This window comes from Falco cherrug, chromosome 1 (assembly GCF_023634085.1).
Source record: "Falco cherrug isolate bFalChe1 chromosome 1, bFalChe1.pri, whole genome shotgun sequence".
Classification (NCBI taxonomy): domain Eukaryota; kingdom Metazoa; phylum Chordata; class Aves; order Falconiformes; family Falconidae; genus Falco; species Falco cherrug.
Window position 1 is genome coordinate 60,583,045 of NC_073697.1, and position 19,864 is coordinate 60,602,908.

Genomic DNA, 19,864 nt, shown 5'->3' on the forward strand with positions numbered 1-19,864 from the left:
AGTACAAGCCTGAATAAAATGGCTAAGAGTAATTTTTTTTTTTTTTTTCTGTATCAGCCATCATGTTTTAGTCACCTGAGACTCGGCAGGACCTGCATTACTGATGGATCTATACAACTGTTGTGCTTGCACAGAAGTTATGATTTTTGTAGGCATTGTGCAGTTAGCTACTGTCTGGCTACTGTGGATATTTCTGAAATTGTGTACATGGCGCCAAGGAGCTCAGCGCAAACAAACCACCCAGATGCTCACCTTGCTTTTTGCCAGAGCTCTGTGCAATACCATGCTATAGGCAGAACTGACGCTACCCAATTTAAACGTAAAGAGGATTTGTTTGCCTTGACATCACCACAAGACCTTTTACATGACTGTGTAATTGTCAAGTGGCTTGTAAACTGGTGTAGTTTAAACATAATTGTACAGATAAATGTACAGTTTATGCTTATTCTGGCAAGGTGCAAAGGAACTTGGGTGTGTAATATGCTTTTACAGTAGATGAGATGCAGCACTATAACTGTAACTTTACTAATGTTGATGTAGAACTAAAACCTATACTTCTTTGAAATTGGATTTCCTTAACATAAGTACTGCATTTAAATGCAGTGTCTGTTGTTTTTAAAAACTTTTTTGAAAAAAACCCTCTGGTATACCTAGTGTGAGGACAAAAATTTGAAAAACAAATTAAAGCTATTACCATATGGCTAATGTAGGCAAAAGTAAGGAATAATGCAAACAAAACAACTATCAAATAAAAATACACAGAAAACCTAAAAAATTCTCATTAGCTTTCCTACATCTTCCTCTTACCCTTGGAAAGTTTCCCTCTTGATTATTCTTGAAATGAGTTCTGATACGTTTCCCATTTTATGTATCATCACATTTATTCATGGTTATATGGCAGCACCAGATGAAAATACTAAGATCAAATACTAAGATCAAATGAAAGAAGTACAGGAGAGATTTCAAAGTGACTGTGTTAATTACATGCTGTAAAAGTTCTAGCTTTCCAGGAAAAGCAATGTCCAACTTCCAAAACCTTGCTAATATTTTCATAAAACAAAAAATCCAAGGAAACTGAAATAAAAAAATGTTTCAGTGTACTACTTTTGAATAATGTTATCTACAATTATAAGACAGGCAGTCCATTAAATAGAAAAAAGATTTGTTTTACATAAAGGAAGAGAGTACAAAAGCACAGCTTTTGTAATTTTGGTAATATTGCAGTTTTACAAATATATTGCATAGTATGTGTAAGAAAATAGTTCCCATCTTTTTTATATATTTATATACACAAGAAAATCATTAACATAAAAGTTACAAAACAAAAATGGTTAGCAGACCTTTACTGAGTACTGATTGAAACAATATGACACTTAAACTGCGATTCAATTTACATATGCATTACAGTTAATCAGCTGATAACAATTCCATTATCTAATGGTTGGGGTTTTGAATTTTTAAATTTTATTTAGACAGTGATTTAGAATTTAAAAAAAACTATTAAAAAAATACATGGTGTTAGCAACCGAATATCGTAAACATCCTTCATTAAATCCTTTTAGACATTTATGGCTGTACCTTCAATCCAGACTTAGTAGCCCTCTATATCTAAAATGGTTTAAAGTGAATTCTGTTATCCACTCAAGCCACTGTTCTGTAAACAGTATAACTTCAGCTGAAACAATCAATATCTTGACATGTTTTGGAATACACATTCCTTTGTTTTCTTAGGAACACCAAAAGATCCTCTTATGCATGAACAGTAATGTAACTGCACCACACTGACACAAAAATTAAACCCTGGGAAAAAGTGAACAATCTACAGCTCAAAATGCTGCACAAATCTAAACTATGTTACAGTTTCATGTTGTAATTACAACTCATCATCTCTTCATTCCAACAGAATTAGTAGAAGCAGCAGTGTCATAGTGTTAGATATAATAGAAGTGTCAGTCTTTGGTCTTATTACTTAAACAATGAATGAACTGCAATACAAAACCATACAGCTAACAGTGCTCAGAGAGGTTGGCTGATGCTTTTATTTTTCTATTTTTTAAACAAGAAAGAGACAGTATCCTATAATATCATGACAGAGATATTTTTACAGAAGATAAATCTATTGTATATATTAAATACATGTAACTAATAAGGTCTTTTCATAGATTTCATTGTTGTCATAAGGGTAGCCCTGAAGAAGTCAAACAGCTGCAATACCTTCTTAGTGGTTCCCATATAAACATTCTAGTACAAAAAGAAGCTTTATTCGATACATGTATTTGTAAAATATAAAAAAACTCAGGGGAATATTTTAGCCACTTTTGGTTTTGGTTTGGGTTTTTTCTTTTTTAATTGCACTAATAGTAATGCTTTAAAATATCGTATCTTTCCCTACAGGTATCACAACAGAGGGATTTGTTATAGGGAAACTCTTACCTTAACGAGAGTAAGAAGTGACATACCTTTTCTAAATACACAATAAAAATATTCAGATAAACTACCTAGAGAAACATTACCTGGGGCTTAATAATAGCCTGAATGATAGATATAAATGGCCAACAAAGACTGAAATAACTTGGAGACAGGGCCAGTAATCTATGAGGAAGGTGACAGAATCTGAGAATTTCCTATGGCTTCGCACACAATGACCACAGCATTATAAAACCAGCACTGAAATAGCACAGCTATGGCTCCATGTTTTAATATGATATTTGCTCCAAGATCTTCTAGTTTCCTTCCATCTGAAATGACATTGTGGAATTGTGCTATTTTTCTGATATTTTTGGGGTGTAATATAAGCAGAAGAGCTCTAATACTGAAGTTTTCACTATTGCCAGCTCCAAACATTCAAACCCACTGGGTCTGTTTCTCCTTCCACTCGGGAATGATGATGAAGCTTACAGATTATTGGTGTTTTAATTTTATAGTTCTCTAAATGCATTGAAATCACTTTTCCAATACTTTCTGAAATCATGTGGGCTAGAAGCATTCTTTAAAATAAAAACTGAGATTTCCCCCTTACAGTTTTCAATGGATTTAAAAAAACACATCAAAATTATGAAACTCGCCACAATATTAAGACATTATGAGAACTCATTATGCTATGTCATAGGTTGCTTAAGCTCTCAAAAATTGTCTACTTCATTCTGAAGGGACTCCAAGCAAGAAAATCCTGACAGTGCAGAGCTATGTGGACTTAGTGGCTTGGGTTTTTTGAGTCCAGTGTGCCATCTGCACCTCTGCCCTGAGTTTTCTTCATATAAAGTGGTAGATTATTCCAGCCTTGCTGTTACAATGAATCTAGTAACAAAAGATTTTTTTTTTTTTTTACCTGCCAATTCCCTTCCAAATTTGTTTACAATTTATAAAGGCTGGGTCTTTCCCTCTGGTGGGCAGAAGCCTCTTCCATATATATTACAGGTAAGTAATCACATAAGGTGAAGAGCAAACAAAGAAGAAATTTTGAATGGAAAATTCATGGCAAAGTATCTGCAAGCTATCCTGTGGGTTTGAGGAGGAAAAAAAATCTTAGTCTACTTGTGTGGCAATTTGTAAGAAGCCGCAATTAAATTGGTCACTGTAATCTGTTCATCTTTTATAGCCACCAGTGTATGTAGCTGTACACAGATAATGAATACATACAGATGTGTCCTCATACAGATCTATATATTTTCCTTCTGAAATTCTATTCATCTGCATGTCTTTCAAACTACCTTTCTATTACTTGTGTGCATAAGAAAAAAACAACTGTTTCCCTACAGTTTTAAAGGTATATTGTATGGCTACACTTTCTAATGGTTTATTATCACCTTCTTTGTCATCTCTTTCTGTCCCTTTTACTAAAAATCCTCAGGCTTCTAGTCTATTTTCTTGCAATATTTTCTAATATATTTTCTTTCCTACTGAAAGAATAAAATGTTCAAAGAAATAACAAATCAGCTGTTAAAAACCTCTTGAAGAGATAAAATAATCAATTTTAAATCTTCATTTAACTGGTAGAAACAGAAAATACAGAATTCTTGCTGTTGGGTGAAATTCACTCCTCTGAAGAGGGCCGATGGAAAGGCAAGCACCAGTCAAGCCATGTCTTGTGCGGGTCATCTGCAGAGGAGTGAATTTCACCTGTGAAAACAAAATCAACCATATTAGGTGGTAATAAAATAGAAAGTAAACGATAGTATTAGTTTGCCCATTTTCATTTATTTTTTTTTTCTGTAAGAAGAAAGAAACATTGCGTAGAAATACCCACCTTGCACTGTCTGCCCTGACTTTAGCTACTTGGCAAAAGCTGCCATTGCATTGGTGATCTTACATTCAGACACCTCTAAAGCTAACGTGCTAGGTGATGCAATTTAAAGAATAGAATTAAAAAGCACACTTACCTCATGTAATTAAGCCATCTTCCACAATAGGAAACATTTTTATACTGTTTTACATTCCTGGGTTCTGCAAGTTTCAAGATACTCTTGTTAATCAATGTTGTGTTAAATTTACTAGCAGTATACCAAAGCATTTTTTATAAGATTTCAATTACCGAACAAACCAAACAAGTATGAACATTTATACAAGAGCAAAATTCCACATCAAACTTGTCAAAAAAGGAAGTCAACAGTGAGATCTGAGTGCAAATGGGGCTGCATAATTTAAACACAGACCTGACAGTCAATGTAATATCAATTTACTTTTTAATATTGAATGTCATTTAATATGTGTTTATATATATTACTATTACTTTGAAAACCTTAGCGGCAGATGTAAACAAAAGAGAATAATAAATGTGAATGTCATACCAGTTGTTAGTGCATTGCTTCTCAGCATTACACATTACATTAGTACTAATGTTTGTACTATGTTCAAATGGCAGCAGTTAGACATAGCTAGAAAATGGATGAGATGTATCTTTGAAGATTTTATCTTGATTTTGCATTTGCCAATTATAAATACCTTGTGAAGAGCAATACACTGATCAACAAACATATTGTCTGTATTTCCCTCTTTACCCTGTTCTACTTTTCCAGAAAGTGTATGTTCTGCTTAAAGCAATTGCTTCACATGCAGTAGCCACAAAAATACTACATAAGGCCATTCCGATCTGACAAACAAGAGCAGATGTCTTTTTAACTTTGAAAGGTAATATTGCTGAGCAATTCCAAAATTTACCTAGTGTACAAAACCCTAGACTTAGTAGACAAAGAGTAACAACACACTTTAAAGAAACCAAACTCAGGGAGGGATTCTGTCTCTTTTTGTGTTAAAAACCATTTACTGAATTTAATTGTTTAGTAAAGCAAGCATCACACAATGCTTCAAAATTTTAAAATTCAGGGATAAAAGTTTACATCCAAAAAGATGAATGGAAAATTGTGCTTTCAGACAGTACAGTTGTTTATCATACAGGGGGAACCAATTCATCTCACCATCAGACTCTGGGCAATTTTTTTTTTTTTTTTTTTAATGTACTGTGTGTATATATATATGTATATGTGCAGTTCATATCCAGGTCCTGCAAAAATCTAAAACTATGTGCTTCACTTCATGTAGCAAAGGCACCTGTGTTATTCTCCCTTTTGGACAAAAGGTGATATTATGTTCCAGGTTTCCTGATGAAGAATACATTGATTTCTGAATATCTCACTTCCATCTCTACGTTGAGTGGCAACACAAACCACAAGAGAAGGCAGCGCTGTATTCCTGCTTACACTGGAAGAAGTTGCTCTGCAGGCCGTTTGAAGCATCAAACTTGTCACAAGGGAAACCGAGCAGAACTGTGAAGCAGAGGGATAGTAACAAAAGGCTATTCTGGTGTGAGGATAAATTGGAGTCATTCTAGCTCCACAAGCAGATGTTGCTACTGGATTGACATGTGGAGCCTGCTCCTGCTGGGGACAGGTAAAGTTTACCATTGGGACAGACGCAGAGCTCATAGATAGTCTGGCGAGGAGCTGAAGAGCTGGGTGAGGAGGAAGAGGAGGAGGAGGAGAAGGAGGAGGAGGAGGAGGAAAAGGAACCCACTGGTAGATTTCCCAGGCGAATTGTATCTGCGTTTAAAAATATCTACAAAAGGGGGAAAAAAAAAAGGAGTAAGTAAGTTTCTTTCAGCATTGTGACATATTTTAAAGAAGTGTTTTGAGGCAGTCATGAGCTTTTTAGAAATAGCTTAAAAAATTAGAAATATTTTCTTAGAATTATAAAAAATATTATTAGAAACATTAGAAATATGTATTAGAAATAATTTTTTTAGAAATAAAGCCCTGACATTTCCTGTTTTTCAACTCAGCGTAGTTCTATATCCATTGATACTCAGTACTACAGTATATGCAAATACTTCAACCAACATGTTGATTCAGATACAAGCACTGTCATACAAAAACATTTTGACAATATTTTTGAACAGGTTGAATTTTCACTTGTACATTTTATGATTAAAAATTATTCATTCATGGCAGTATTATATCCTTGCTCCAGAATAACTTGTATTTTAATAAGTGTGAAGTGACATTAAAGCACATTCCCCAGTGTGTTCCTGTAAGCAGCTGGAAATACATGCTGAACTGTTCTAAATTTTTGGGTCTTAACAACAGCTCCATCCAGAGAATAACTGAATAAGGGTAGAGTCATATGCACAAAATAAAGAGCTTATTTGATGTAAATTAAGAGAAGAAAAGATTTTAGGTTAAAGTCTTATTAAGAAGCCCATCAAGCTATTCCCATTTGTTTCTGAACAATGAGTATGATTTTTAAAAATGTTTCTTTTTTTTAATGTGCTTCCACTGAAAATAACACGATTCATCATGAAACTGCAGATACAGGTAATGTTTATGAATCTGTATCTAGCTCTGCAATATTTACACTTATGTTACATTTTCAGGGTGTTGAATAAACAATTTCATGAAATTAGTTAACTAAAGGAAAAAAAAACATGTCTTCCACTGACCCAAACAAACAAGTTTCCAGCTGTTTAGAATTTATTTTTATTTTTGAAAGAAGTAAATGAGAGCTGAAGTAAGATCAGTTATTACCTCGGGTGCAGACTAAGAACTAGAAGACGGGTAACAAATCAAAATGGCATTAAGCCATGCAGATAACAGTATGAAGGTTAGGAAAAGAAAGTTCCTTAAATACTTGCTATTGTTTTGAATAAGATACTGAAAATCAACAAAGCCAACTTGACACCATTGTATCACAATTTTGGCAGTATATGTAAAGAGCCTGGGAAGTTACGGTATATATTGCTTTTTCCTACAGGAAGCAAGTATTACTTTATGATAAATTCAGTGCTACGTGGCAGAAAAGCAATGCAAAAGCACTACTAAGCCCTTACTTAGAGAATGGTGAAGAAAAACAGGCTGGGAAAAAAATCAGGAAGGCCTGAAAAATCCCATACAAGGGCTGATGCACAGTCGTAGAATCATAGAATCACAAAATCATGTAGATTGGAAAAGACCTTTGAGATCATCAAGTCCAGCTGTTAACCCAGGACTGCCAAGTCCATCACTAAAACATGTCGCTAAGCACCACATCTACACATTTTGAAATACCTTCAGGGATGGTGATTCCACCACCTCCCTGGGAAGCCTGTTCCAATACTTGACCACTCTTTCAATGAAGACATTTTTCCTAATATCCAACCTAAACCTCCCCTGATGCAACTTGAAGCCATGTCCTCTCGTCCTGTTACTTATCTGGGAAAAGAGACCGACACCCACCTGCCTCCTTTCAGGGAGCTGAGGAGACCAATAAGTTCTCCCTTGAGTCTCCTCTTCTCCAGGCTAAACACCCCCAGTTCCCTCAGCTGCTTGTCATAAGACCCTTCACTAGCTTTGTTGCTCTTCTCTGGAAATGTTCCAGCACCTCAACATCCCTTTTGAAGGGAGTGACCCAAAACTGAACATAGTACTGGAGGTGCAGCCTCACCAGTGTCAAGTACAGGGGGATGATCACTGCCTTTGTCCTGCTGGCCACAAAGTTTCTGACACAAACCAGGATGTTATTGGTCTTCTTGGCCAGCTGGGCACACTGCTGGCTCATGTTCAGCTGGTTGTCAACTAGCACCCCCAGGTCATTTTCCTCGAGGCCACTCTTCCCCAAGCCTGTAGTGTTGCATGGGGCAGTTGTGACCAAGTGCAGGACCCAGCACTTCTCCTGGTTGAACATCATACACTGGCCTTGGCCCATCGGTCCAGCCTGTCCAGATCCCCCTACAGAGCCTTCCTGCCCTCCAGCAGATCAGCACTCCCCCTCCCCTCCTCCCCCCCACCCCTACCAAATTGGTTTGTCTGCAAACTCACTGAAGGTGCACTCAATGTCCTTGTCCACATCATCAATATAAATACTAAACAGAACTGGCCCTAACACTGAGCCCTGGGGAACACCACTTGTGACTCCATTTACTACCACTCTTTGGGTTTAGACATCCAGCCAGTACCCTACACTTTTTATCCAGTGAAGGGTACACTCATCCAAGCCACAAGCAGCCAGTTTCTTGAGGAGAAAGCTGTGGGAGGTGGTGTCAAAGGCTTTACTAAGTCCAGGTAGACAACATCCATAGCTTTTCCCTCATCCACTAGGTCGGCCATCTTGTTGTAGAAGGAGATCACGTTAGTCAAGCAGGACCTGCCTTGCATAAAGCCATGCTGGCTGGGCCTGATCCCCTGGCTGTTCTGCACATGCCACGTGATGGCATTCAGAATGTTTTCTGCTCTTCTTGTAGATGGGCATCACATTTGCTAACCTCCAGTCTTCTGGGATCTCTTCAGTTTGCCAGGACTTTTGATTGATGATGGAGAGTTGCTTGGTGAGCTGTTCCACAAGCTCCCTCAGTACCCTTGGGTGGATCCCATCTGGCCCCATAGACCTGTGCATGTCCAAGTGGAGCAGCAGGTCACTGACTATTTCCTCCTGGACTCTGGGGACTTCATGCTGCTTCTTGTCCCTGTTTTCCAACTCAGTGGGCTGAGTAGCCAGAGAGAAGCTGGTCTTACTATTAAAGATGGAGGTAAAGAAAGCATTAAGTACCTCAGCCTTTTCCTTATCCTTTGTGGTAATGTTTGCCTCTCTGATCTTCACCCTGCATAACCTCACAACTTATAGTCCTCTGGAGTTGCCTTCCCCTTCTTCCAAAGGTGATAAACTCTCCTTTTTTCCCCTGAGTTCCAGCCAAATCTCTCTGTTCAGCCAGGCTGGTGCTCTCCTCCACTGGCTTGTCTTTCAACACATGGGGCTGGACTGCTTCTGCACCTTTAAGACTACCTTCTTGAAGAACGTTCATCCTTCCTGGAATGCTTGGTCCTTCAGGACTGCCTCCCAAGGGACTCTGTCAACTAGAATTTGAAACAGGCCAAAGTCTGCCCTCTGGAAGTCCAAGGTAGTGGTTCTGCTGACCCCCTAACTTAATTCTCTGAGAATCAAAAACTCCATCATGTCATGATTCCTATGCCCAAGATGTCTTCTGACACCCTGTCACTCAACAGTCCTTCCCTGTTTGTAAACAATAGTCATTTTACCATTCATAACAGAAGCATTGTAAATGACTGGGATTATCAAAGGAAATACAGCCTGAAAGTAGTCCCAAACAATATAACCCCCCTATCATTGTGAATTATCCAGTTCCTAGAGTGAAATACTGTCATTGATGCAAATTTACACCAAAAGGAACAGAAAGGGAGAATTTCAGAGGCACAGGTGACAATTGCATAGCATGATGTTTGTTTTAATTCACATTCTGACTGATAGAGGAATTAATTACAAAAACAGAATACAGCAAATGATCATCTTTCTTTTCTAATTTATATGACAAAGGAATTATGTATTTACACACACATACACCCATTGCTGCTTTAAAAGTCCAGTATCATAGACCTGAGATAATTAGGAGTCAAAAACCCCTGCAGAAAAAAATTAGAAGGAAGAAATACGGATGGTGATGAGAACAACTTAATAATGTTCACCTAGAATTACAACCAAAAAAAACCAACAACAACAAAAAAAGATTACACATGCAGAAACATTCAGCTCAGCTAGTAGTAAATGCGAAAGTAACTATAGTGAGCATAAGAAAAAAAAAGTAACAGATGAGGGAAAAAAGAATTTGGTAGCAAACTAGAAGCTAGGAACTGGTAGAATGAACGAAGGAAACAAAAGACAATCATCAATGGAATACTGAGTAACAAAAAGTACTCTTTCACTTCTCCTATCAATAATAAAAGAAATGATAACAAGTCCAACTTTGATGTAGGAAATATTAAGGTAGCAATGATGGAGTTATCAATAGTATTGCATAAAAACCCAGTAGCCTTCAACAGTGTAAGCTCTATGTAAGTATATGTATCTTTTATACTGAATAGTGCTCAGCATAGTTCTGCACTTGGAGAAAAATCAGGTACTGATGTCAGAACATGACTGTGATAAAATACTTTCAATTTCAACAGTAACTCTACCGGATATTAAACAGGAGACAGTAATGTCAGATACTTTTAATCAGCAGCTCTTGACAACTTTTAACAAATAGTTCCCCCAATAAATCTGACTAGTCTCTTGGACTTTTAATACTGATTTCCAGTAAGCCATGATATAATTGGAATATCAAAGTTGAGGAAAAGACTCTTTCTATGCTTTTGTTTTAAAAAATGGAAGCAGGAGGTATCAGAATATTATATATGTGATAATAAAAGACACTTCAGTGTAGAAGACATACATGTAAGGAAATCAAACAACAAGATTAGCTATCTGTACTTTTGTCAGAATGCGTGATTGTCCATTTTAACACTTTAGGTGCAGTGGTGATGGGGAAGGATCATGAGAAATCTGTAAACCAAAATCAAATGGGTTCTAAAAGATGTGTCTCAATTCAAACAAGAATTAACTCAGAAAAAAATAGAGGGCATGTGTGTCTGAGATCAGGCTAGATTTAAATCTTTTGAACTTTATTATAATTTTCTAGGAGCTCAATATTTTTATGTGTTTACATCAGGACAGCTATGCTTCTGCAACTCCTCATTGCAGATGTTCTATAGGGTAATGCTCTAAGCCTTGCATCCAGTGGACGTTACTCCAGCATGCATTACAATACAATGTAATTCAGTTATTTTGCTCATTAAATTAAATGATCTTTTTAATCATAGCTGGGCACGCCTTTCCACTGGTGTTTACAAATTTCACAGTGTGATGTAGATCAATCCAGGTTTTCCTGGTATCATAATCTTGAGTGGTAGGTATCAGGTCCTGTCCCAGCACACATCCCAGAACATCTGGTGAGCAATGTGGATACCAGGGTACAGTGTCTGAGAAAAACTGAAGCAGCTTCTTGAGAGGGTGTATCTGCTGTGGTGAGCCTAAGAAGCTCTACGTCTTTGCAGAAAGCTGGGAAGGCTGTGCAATTTAAACAGACTCCCATAGCTAATTGCTAGGGAACCCCGAGATGAAGAAAATTAATAAAGACGGCTTAAAGCCAGCATTGAAAGCTACTATGTATATATGCTGTTGCAGTTATAAACAAAGGCTAAATTTACAGATGCAACATTCTTTCTATAGTTAAGCAGGGGTCCAAATCTGCCGTCCCAGTGGCCCAATACATAAGGAATCTCAGGGGAAGAGTTTCATGATATAGCCCCTCCCTTCCTATCATCTGCTAAAAACTGAAATTCATGTCCAAAAAGTCCTCCAACATCAGTAAAACTTAAACTACTTATTGCCTGATGTTATGAGGTGTTTAAGGAGAAGGGAAGAAGTAGCAAGACAAAAAATGGAACAGTATTATGTTCCCAGGGAACACTGTTGCTAGATGACAGTAGTTAATGGAAGCACCTATATAGTGGTCTTTCTCTAATCTTTTGTGCTGTGAAAGGTACGAGATAAGCCATTCAATACTTCATATACATCAAGGCCATGCAAGACAGTCATGCTCCGAGTCTCACACCTCAGCAGATAAATAGGCAAGAATAAAAACAATTCTTTCATCCATTCTTGGAAAGATTACAAAATGGAAAAGCCAGCAGCTACTCACAGACATGCTGTTTCACGGAGAGCAGAGCACTAAGCAGCATAATTTTGTCTAAATGTTTAAGGTTTAGAAATCCTAGAACATTGCTTTGTCTTGCACATCTTAGAGCCAAGAAAAATATATTAGCCCTATAATATTTAAAAGTAGACCCGCTGACTAATTAAAATCAGAAGGAGACAACTTTCAGTGGGCAAAGTATAGGCATGAGGTAACAAAATCAAATATTCCTACAAGCCATTTCATACAGAGACATGAAACTGCCATGTATAGACTTTCTCCACTGGGTCCTTGACTAAGCTTTCTCAGGACAGGAGATGGTAAGCTAAGTTGATAAAGCCAAATGAAAGATTTCAGACTTATATTTTTTAAGAGTTTTCTGTATCCATGTACAGTTTGATTGGACAGGTAATTCTACAGAACTGCAAAGGCGTATTCCAGGGCTAATGTAGATAAGAAATGGCAGGAAACTGGAGGAAATGTGGACAAAAAGGAAAGCTGAAAGGCTGGTGTTCATCAACCAGTATGAGGAGACATGGTAGTGACATCTCCCTATATAAAGCTTTCTGATTCCCTTAAGCTCTTCAGAATTAATCTAAATTATAACAATGCAAGATTCTGTCTCTACTTTTTGCTCTTCTGCATATGCTATCAGAAGCATACATAAAAAGAGGATTATATAGATTGGGTCACTAAACTCAACTATGTAATTTTCATGTGCCAGTATGTTTTAACATTCTAGATGAAGATGAACTGTAGGATAAATTGAAGTACTTTAGTTCACATGTGCTATTTGTTCTTACTGTGTTCTAATCTGTGATTCTGACATTAATTTTAAAACCATTCACCTAAACTAGCTTTCATTAAATCTGAAAGATAGTTCAAAGAAAAAAATATTCATAAATATTAACTTGATAGCATATATCTTGTAAAATCTAAACATATGCTGGCACGGTATCTGGAACCATATCTGTCATAATGATTAATAGTATCGAGGAACTGTTAAACAGTGAAATGAATGGGATGACTGGGATGAAACTGAATATACTAAATATTCAGAGAAGACCAAAAGATCTAGTACAATTTGTGTACTGAAAATAAGAGTAGGATCAATTGACCACAAGATAAATGAGACCTTTGGGCCAAAGCATGGTCTGATGTGGATCATTTTCTCATTCTGAAGATTATACCTGATACACCTTGACAGAGGCACCCTGGCAAATTTCTTCTTTTGTTATTGTTAACATGGCTCTCATTCCCACCTCCATGTTATGCCTGGAACTACTGACAACTGAAAGCGATACGAAAACTAACACACACACACACACATGTTCAATATAACATTGATATATATATATGTTAAATATAACATTGTACCTTAGTGAAGTGTTCTATACCTGTTTGATAGGAAGAATGTGTTTTGACTTTTGACTACTGAAGTAGTGTTTATGAGAGTAATGTTTTGCTTAAAGTCCAGATTTTTGTAAAATAATATTAAACAAACACAAGCACACATTGTAATTTCTGAGTTATAACCACAGTGCAAATTAGATGGCTGGCAACTGAAGCAAAAATTTTCTGATATATTTATTCTTTCTATTAAGGAAATAATTTTTAGGGATGATCAAATGGGGTTGTTGTGAACACTGACCAGTAGAAGTTTACAAGCTCCAGTGCTTATGGAATGCCCTTGCACATAACGATTAGCAGAATAAAAGTCTACATGATATCAGAAGTCTTTGAAAATTCATTCAGTTGCGGGACAGATGTGACAACTTTGTGATTTATGTACCCAACCCAGAAAGATAAATCTATTTGGAATATTTGTGCTTAGTCTACCAAGTACAAAAACTTATTAATTAATTATCATTTAAATCAGAACTAGATTAAAATGTAATATTAATGGAGAAATAATTTACTTCTATAATAAATTATTCATTGTCACTTCTTTTTATTTTTCTGATAAAATGGTCAATGACATTTGTCTTCCAAATTTGCCCGTGAACAAAATGTTCACTTTGCTTTTGTAGTTTGGGAATGCTGCATTTTGGTTGTAGACTTCCACATAGAAATTATTTTTTACTATAAATTAACTTACACATTAATAATTGTTTTAAATTGAAAATGAAAGTTTTTGTTTAACAAGAGAATGGCATTTTAATAGTTTTATTATATGTCAAAAGATCTTAATAGAATTCTTGAAATCAAAAATTAAAAAAAAAACCAGAGAAAATTTCCCTTTATTTTAAATAGTCTCTTTCCTCCCAGACAACAGTGACAAGTCAACTGGTTAATACCATGCAAAAAGGCTGTGATAACAAAATGCAGCACATAATTTTTAGACAGTTTTTGGTGAATAAACAGTTGATCTTTGAGCTTTAGAGCCTGCCATTGCTTATTTTTTATTGAGCTCACTTCATCCATATCAAACGTTTAATTTTGTTTTTTCTTTGCAAACATTTAATCTCAGACAAACAACTCAGCTGAATTGAACTAATCTATGAAATGTTGCTGCCTTTGATCAGCTATTTCTCTGTAGTCATGGCAAGCACCTTGCAGAACAAGAACAAGGTAATTCTGGTTCAATGTATTTAGATAATTTTAAAAAATTCCATATTTTTTTCCTGTTTCAGAACATAAAAATAATCCACAAAAATCCCACCAAACCCAAAGCCTTAAAATTGTACTGTTGGTTGGGTTTACAAGTGAAGATTAGTCAAGTTTTATTAAGTATTAATCTCTGTGTTAAATACATCTCCTGGACTTACAAAGAGAACTGGATACGAATATAGATCAAATATTAGTAAATTATGCATTTGTTAGTCTCTTCAAAATAAACTTGGGAGTATGCTTTGTAAACTGTGTTGTGCTAAAACGGTAACTATAAACTTGGTGTCTTGTCTGCTACACTGATTTTGAGTAAACTTTGTTAAAGTATTGCTCATTTTTAATACGACAGCTATAAGCCTCACCAAGGATCAGCCTCATTATGCCAGAAACAGCCAAATATAGTCTACAAACGATACTATGAAGGAGTTTAATTTGACAAGGAAATACAAGGGCATAAAGTAAACGGGAAAAAGGTCACAGACAGATTGACTAGTATGAACATGTTTGTAAAAATCAGAAGCCTCTGTGAGTTGCTTTGCCTTCATTTACTTGGTCATTGACAGTCAATCAGATGCAATGATCGTGCAGAGCCCAGCTTACATAGAAGCTGCTTGCAAAAATACATAGAAGCTGCATAAGACTCAGAAGAGCTGAGGTGAGTTAGCAGCCTTCTCCTTCAAAGGGTGGCATATTGTCAAAACCATCAAAATTAGTTGTTAGACCAATGAGTGGACAATATCAAATGATCCTTTAAGCTTGTTATCATTATATGATCATGTGTTTCAGGCTCAATTCTAACATATTGTCATGCCTAGCAAAATCTAGTATCTACAGAATTCAAAACTGATCTGTACTTTTGTATTGTATTTATATGTGAAAGAAGTAGTAGTAATCAACTAGCAGTCATCGTGCTGAATTTCCAGGCAAGAAATGTTCTTTTTCTTCTTATATGAACCAATAGATTCAGCTAGAGCCTGGGGCTTCACATTTCATTTTTCTTGTAAATGATTGCTGCTTTAAACCATTGGTTATAGTTTATTTATAGAGTAATACATAGTTCGCAATTAAATGCCAAGCTATAATTAAATCAAAGGATTCTGCTAATGCCTCAACTCACAAGGGTGCAAGCTCAAGAGCTGTATAAAGGGCAGTGGAATCTGAGTCTAAATTACAGCCCCCAGTATTCAGTCTGGGATCACACATTATAATGCGTAATAGGGCTAAAAGGATTATTATAAGACTGCAGTAAATAAAAAGAAAACGTATCAAACAGCAGAATTCAGAATACTTGCAGAGGCATTCAGTTTATGATGTGGGAGGCTGAAGATTATACTGCATGAGAAATAAGGCTAGAAGAAAAGTATTCATAAACACATTTATGTTCTTAAAATATTCTTAACTTATTCATAAATAAAAATAAAATATATGTTTCATATATTAATCCACAGTAATATCATAATGTTCTGCTACATGGCTGTAAGTGGTTGATTCCAGTTTCCACATAACTATTTTCTGGCATAACAGGGCAATAATTATGCTATAGAAGGAAAATATTAATTCACATATCTTTGATGACTTTACAAATAAGCTTACAAAAATTAATAAGTTAAATTTAGTTAACTAGTGTGAGAATAATACAAATAACTTGTCTTTTTCTAGTACAAGAAATGTCTTATCATAAAAATGGCTCACAGATCCAATTTACAAAGACAATATTCTTTTATTCATGAAAGAAACCTGACTGATAAAGCATACATTTTGAGGCTAAATGAAAATTATTTTTGACATGGATACTTTGTTTAGTTTTAAAATGTATTTTATTTAAAATGAGTAATGATAAACCCTTTACACTTTTTTCCATACTGTCTGGTAATGTGTGGTATATCTGTTGGGCTGTAAGCAAAGATACCAATCGATATTCTGTTATGTAGACATTTTATCCATCAGATCTTTGCCCTAGCTCCTCACACCAGGCTGTAATTAGTCCAGCAATTCCCTAATGTGGTCACAGTAACTTTGCACAATCAGTGATGCTGTGGAAACTCGTCATAAGCCTTCCAAAGGGATTTTGCATTTTGCTCTGACCCTCTCTAGTAGTAAGAGATAAAATAGCAGAATATAAAGGCATTGGTCAGACCTCAGGATGGAATTTCTCTTGAGATTTCAGGAACAGTTCTTTACAGATCTTACTGGAATTGCAAGTATTGAAGAGATAATTAGACCCTGAACTTTGTCAGAAGAGAACAGCTCCTCAGCAAAGAGTGGGGAAAGGTAGGTAACTTGCTCTCTGATAACTATCAATCTAACATCTACGTGGGAAATCACAGGAAGGCAAAATATTTATCATGTAGAGGAATATAATGATCTTTAATATGAAGTTCAGCAAAGTCTGCTTTACAATGGCACTTTTTCTCCTACAAAACATTTAATGCTGAATTGAATTCCAGTTATGAATAATACATAATACAGTCATTATACCCTTTCTTGAGTTCCCATTCTTACAGTCCAACTGATGTCACAGGACTATTATTTCCCAAACTACCTTTTCAGTAAGTCATAGTAAATACTTTAAAAAAATTAGAAGTCATGCGATAAACTCACAGCGTTGATACAGAAAAAAAATATGACTGATGAATTCACAGATTAAATATTTGTACAAAGCACCACACAGATGCATGGTACCAAAGCAAGACATACAACCGTTGCCTCAGGGATCATGCAGGACTGAGGAACGGTAACAGTCTGGTTTTATTTTTTGCTTTTTCATTTCCATTTGAATATTATGTTTTAGTGAAAGAAAAAAAATACATTGCAGGTGAAAAAACTATGTTAATAAATTAGGAAACATACTAGACTGGGTAAGGTTTGGATTTATGGAGGAGAAGCAAAAAAGGTTACAGGAAGCTGTAACTCCTGTAATAAAAATACCAATAGAAAGGACAAGGGGGATGGAGGACAGTATTTGCTGTTAAAAGAGGATTAGATTGTCCTTACTGCTACCTCAGCAACTTTAGGAAACAGTAACAAAGACTTGATATTTGAAGAGGTGGTAAGTAAAGATGAGAGACCGGGAAGAGCTGGCTTTTGGAGAAACTCAGAAATAAGATGGAGCATTTGGCATATAAATATTTGAGGCTCTGAATTATGAAATTGTTGTGTTTTAATTATGCAGGACAGACACTTGCATCAATAGAAAAATGTTATCAAAACAGACTTTTGATGCAGCATATTGACCAAAATTGTTCCTGACTACATTGTAATACAAAGAGTGCATTGCAGGGGATTATCTGTCACAGATGTGAATGGTGGTTTTGTTTGTTGTTGTTTATTTGGATAGTTCATAAAGTATTGGGGAACATTTGGTAGAAAATACATAATAAAGCACAAAAGGCAAAAAAATTCTAAAAAGCTCCATTCCCAATAAGATAGCTACATTAAACAACCAGTTGGTCTTCATAATCATAAAGACAAAATGCTGTAACCTGGCAAGTCCCATGGAGAACAATTTGAAAACCTATCCATTTCTCCAAAGTGCCTAATAGCAATCTGAGTGCCTTTGATACCCTTGCTCAAGTCTTTTTAATGTTATATCATTTTAAGGATTGAAGATGAAAGTGCTTTCATACCAGTAATCTTTCATGCGTTTCTGCAGTACAAGGATTGCCAGTGAAACCAGTGACCCAATTTAAAATAATTTTCGTGAGTTTGCACAGGTTTACACATGAAGAATCTATACCAAAATGTTTTTATGTTGGGCTGATCACTGAAACAAGACACTGATGAAACCGTGAACATACCACTGAAGTACTCTGTCTCTGTTACAGAGATAGTAATAGTTCAAGGAAAAAAAATCACATGTAGAACGAATTTGTTTAATGAAATTTAAATCCAAATTAATCCAAACTTCTCTTCTTAGTTTGTCAGATTCAACCAGAGTAATTTTTTACTACTATTGCTTGGCTGTCTCTATCCCACGGATGCGCTGAAGGACTGGTTAGCTTTTTCCTTGACTATTAGTTAAATGAATATAGATAAGAATTATTTTTAATATAACAAGATTTCACTGTGAATAAAACTTAGTGATTCAAATATTTGAAAAAAGCAGATAAGTATTAATAACTGAGCAAGCGAAACCAAAATTACTTTAAGACAGGCAAACGCAGAACACTTCCTGTGATGTTTACCTTGCTGCAGAATAAACTGTCCTCACACTGTTTGCATTACAATGGGCAGAGCTGTAACTTACCTCCCCTTCTGTGGACTGTAAGTGCAGTTCTTTCCTACAGGTAGCCTTTAAGTCTCCTGCAGCTGCATTGACTTGCACTCCTCTGGGTGCTTCCATCACCAAAGATCTCGTAGGAGATTCAAGTCTGAAAGACAAAAAGAATCACTGAATCCAACCATCAAAACCCACTCAGTCTCAAAACCTACAATGCATGTAGATATAAAGGTTTTGAATGGTAAAGCAGTAGAAACTAGTTATACATGTGGTTCTCTCACTACACTTTATGAACTGGACAAAGAAAAAAAAAAGTATGTTTAAATCTATTCCTGTTTGAGACAGTTCAGCATATACTGATATAAGCTTCTCTGCTTAGTGATGCTTTCTGGCATTATTACCCAATTTACTTGACTATACTAATACTGAAATATAGGTACTTAAAAATCCACACATCTGTGAGTGCTTCTGTAATGCCAGGTTAATAACTACAGTCTGCTTAGTGACCAATGACAAAAGTTCAACTAGATAAAAAGAAAATAAAAAGTTTTAAATAATGATGTAAAACTGATTAGAATGAGTGTATTCACAGGTTCATTCATATTTCTTGTAGGTCTAGCAGCACTATATATGAAGAAGAGAAAAAAAATCTGTTATGTCTCTATCATTGTGCAGTTTTTGTACATTTTTTTCTTTTCTTCAGAATAGTCATTATGCTCTTTAACCCTGTTATAATAGGGTTAAGAGAAATATCACTGGCTTCTGGTATCTTTCCTCAAAGCAGCTACTGTCCTACTGTCAGTTTTTCAATTTCTTTCTGTCCTATACTCACGATCCTCCACGACCTTGATGCAGAACTATGACACTTTCTTAGCTGTGTTATCTCACAGTATTGTACAGGTTTTTCTTGAAAGGGAAGTACTAATGCAAGGATTTCATAGAAGTTGTGTTCACACACTGACTAGGAAAGATGATTGGATGAAAACTATTGAACTAGGGAAAAAAAAAAAAAGGATTCTAATTGTATTCAGCTCTAGACTTAT

The 19,864-nt window shown here is 35.8% G+C and overlaps 1 protein-coding gene across 2 annotated transcripts in view; it reads right to left on the reverse strand.

Moving 5' to 3' along the window:
* Nucleotides 1-5,609: 5,609 nt before the first annotated feature.
* The window catches only part of SGCZ (sarcoglycan zeta), a 222,859-nt gene continuing 208,604 nt past the window's right edge, over nt 5,610-19,864 (reverse strand). For both annotated transcript variants that reach the window (XM_027797355.2, XM_005433614.3), the window contains 2 exons: nt 18,849-18,972; nt 5,610-6,051 (listed from right to left, as the gene is read on the reverse strand). In XM_027797355.2, coding sequence (XP_027653156.1) covers nt 5,824-6,051; nt 18,849-18,972 — 352 coding nt within the window. In that variant the 3' untranslated portion in view covers nt 5,610-5,823. The remainder of the gene's footprint in view (nt 6,052-18,848; nt 18,973-19,864) is intronic.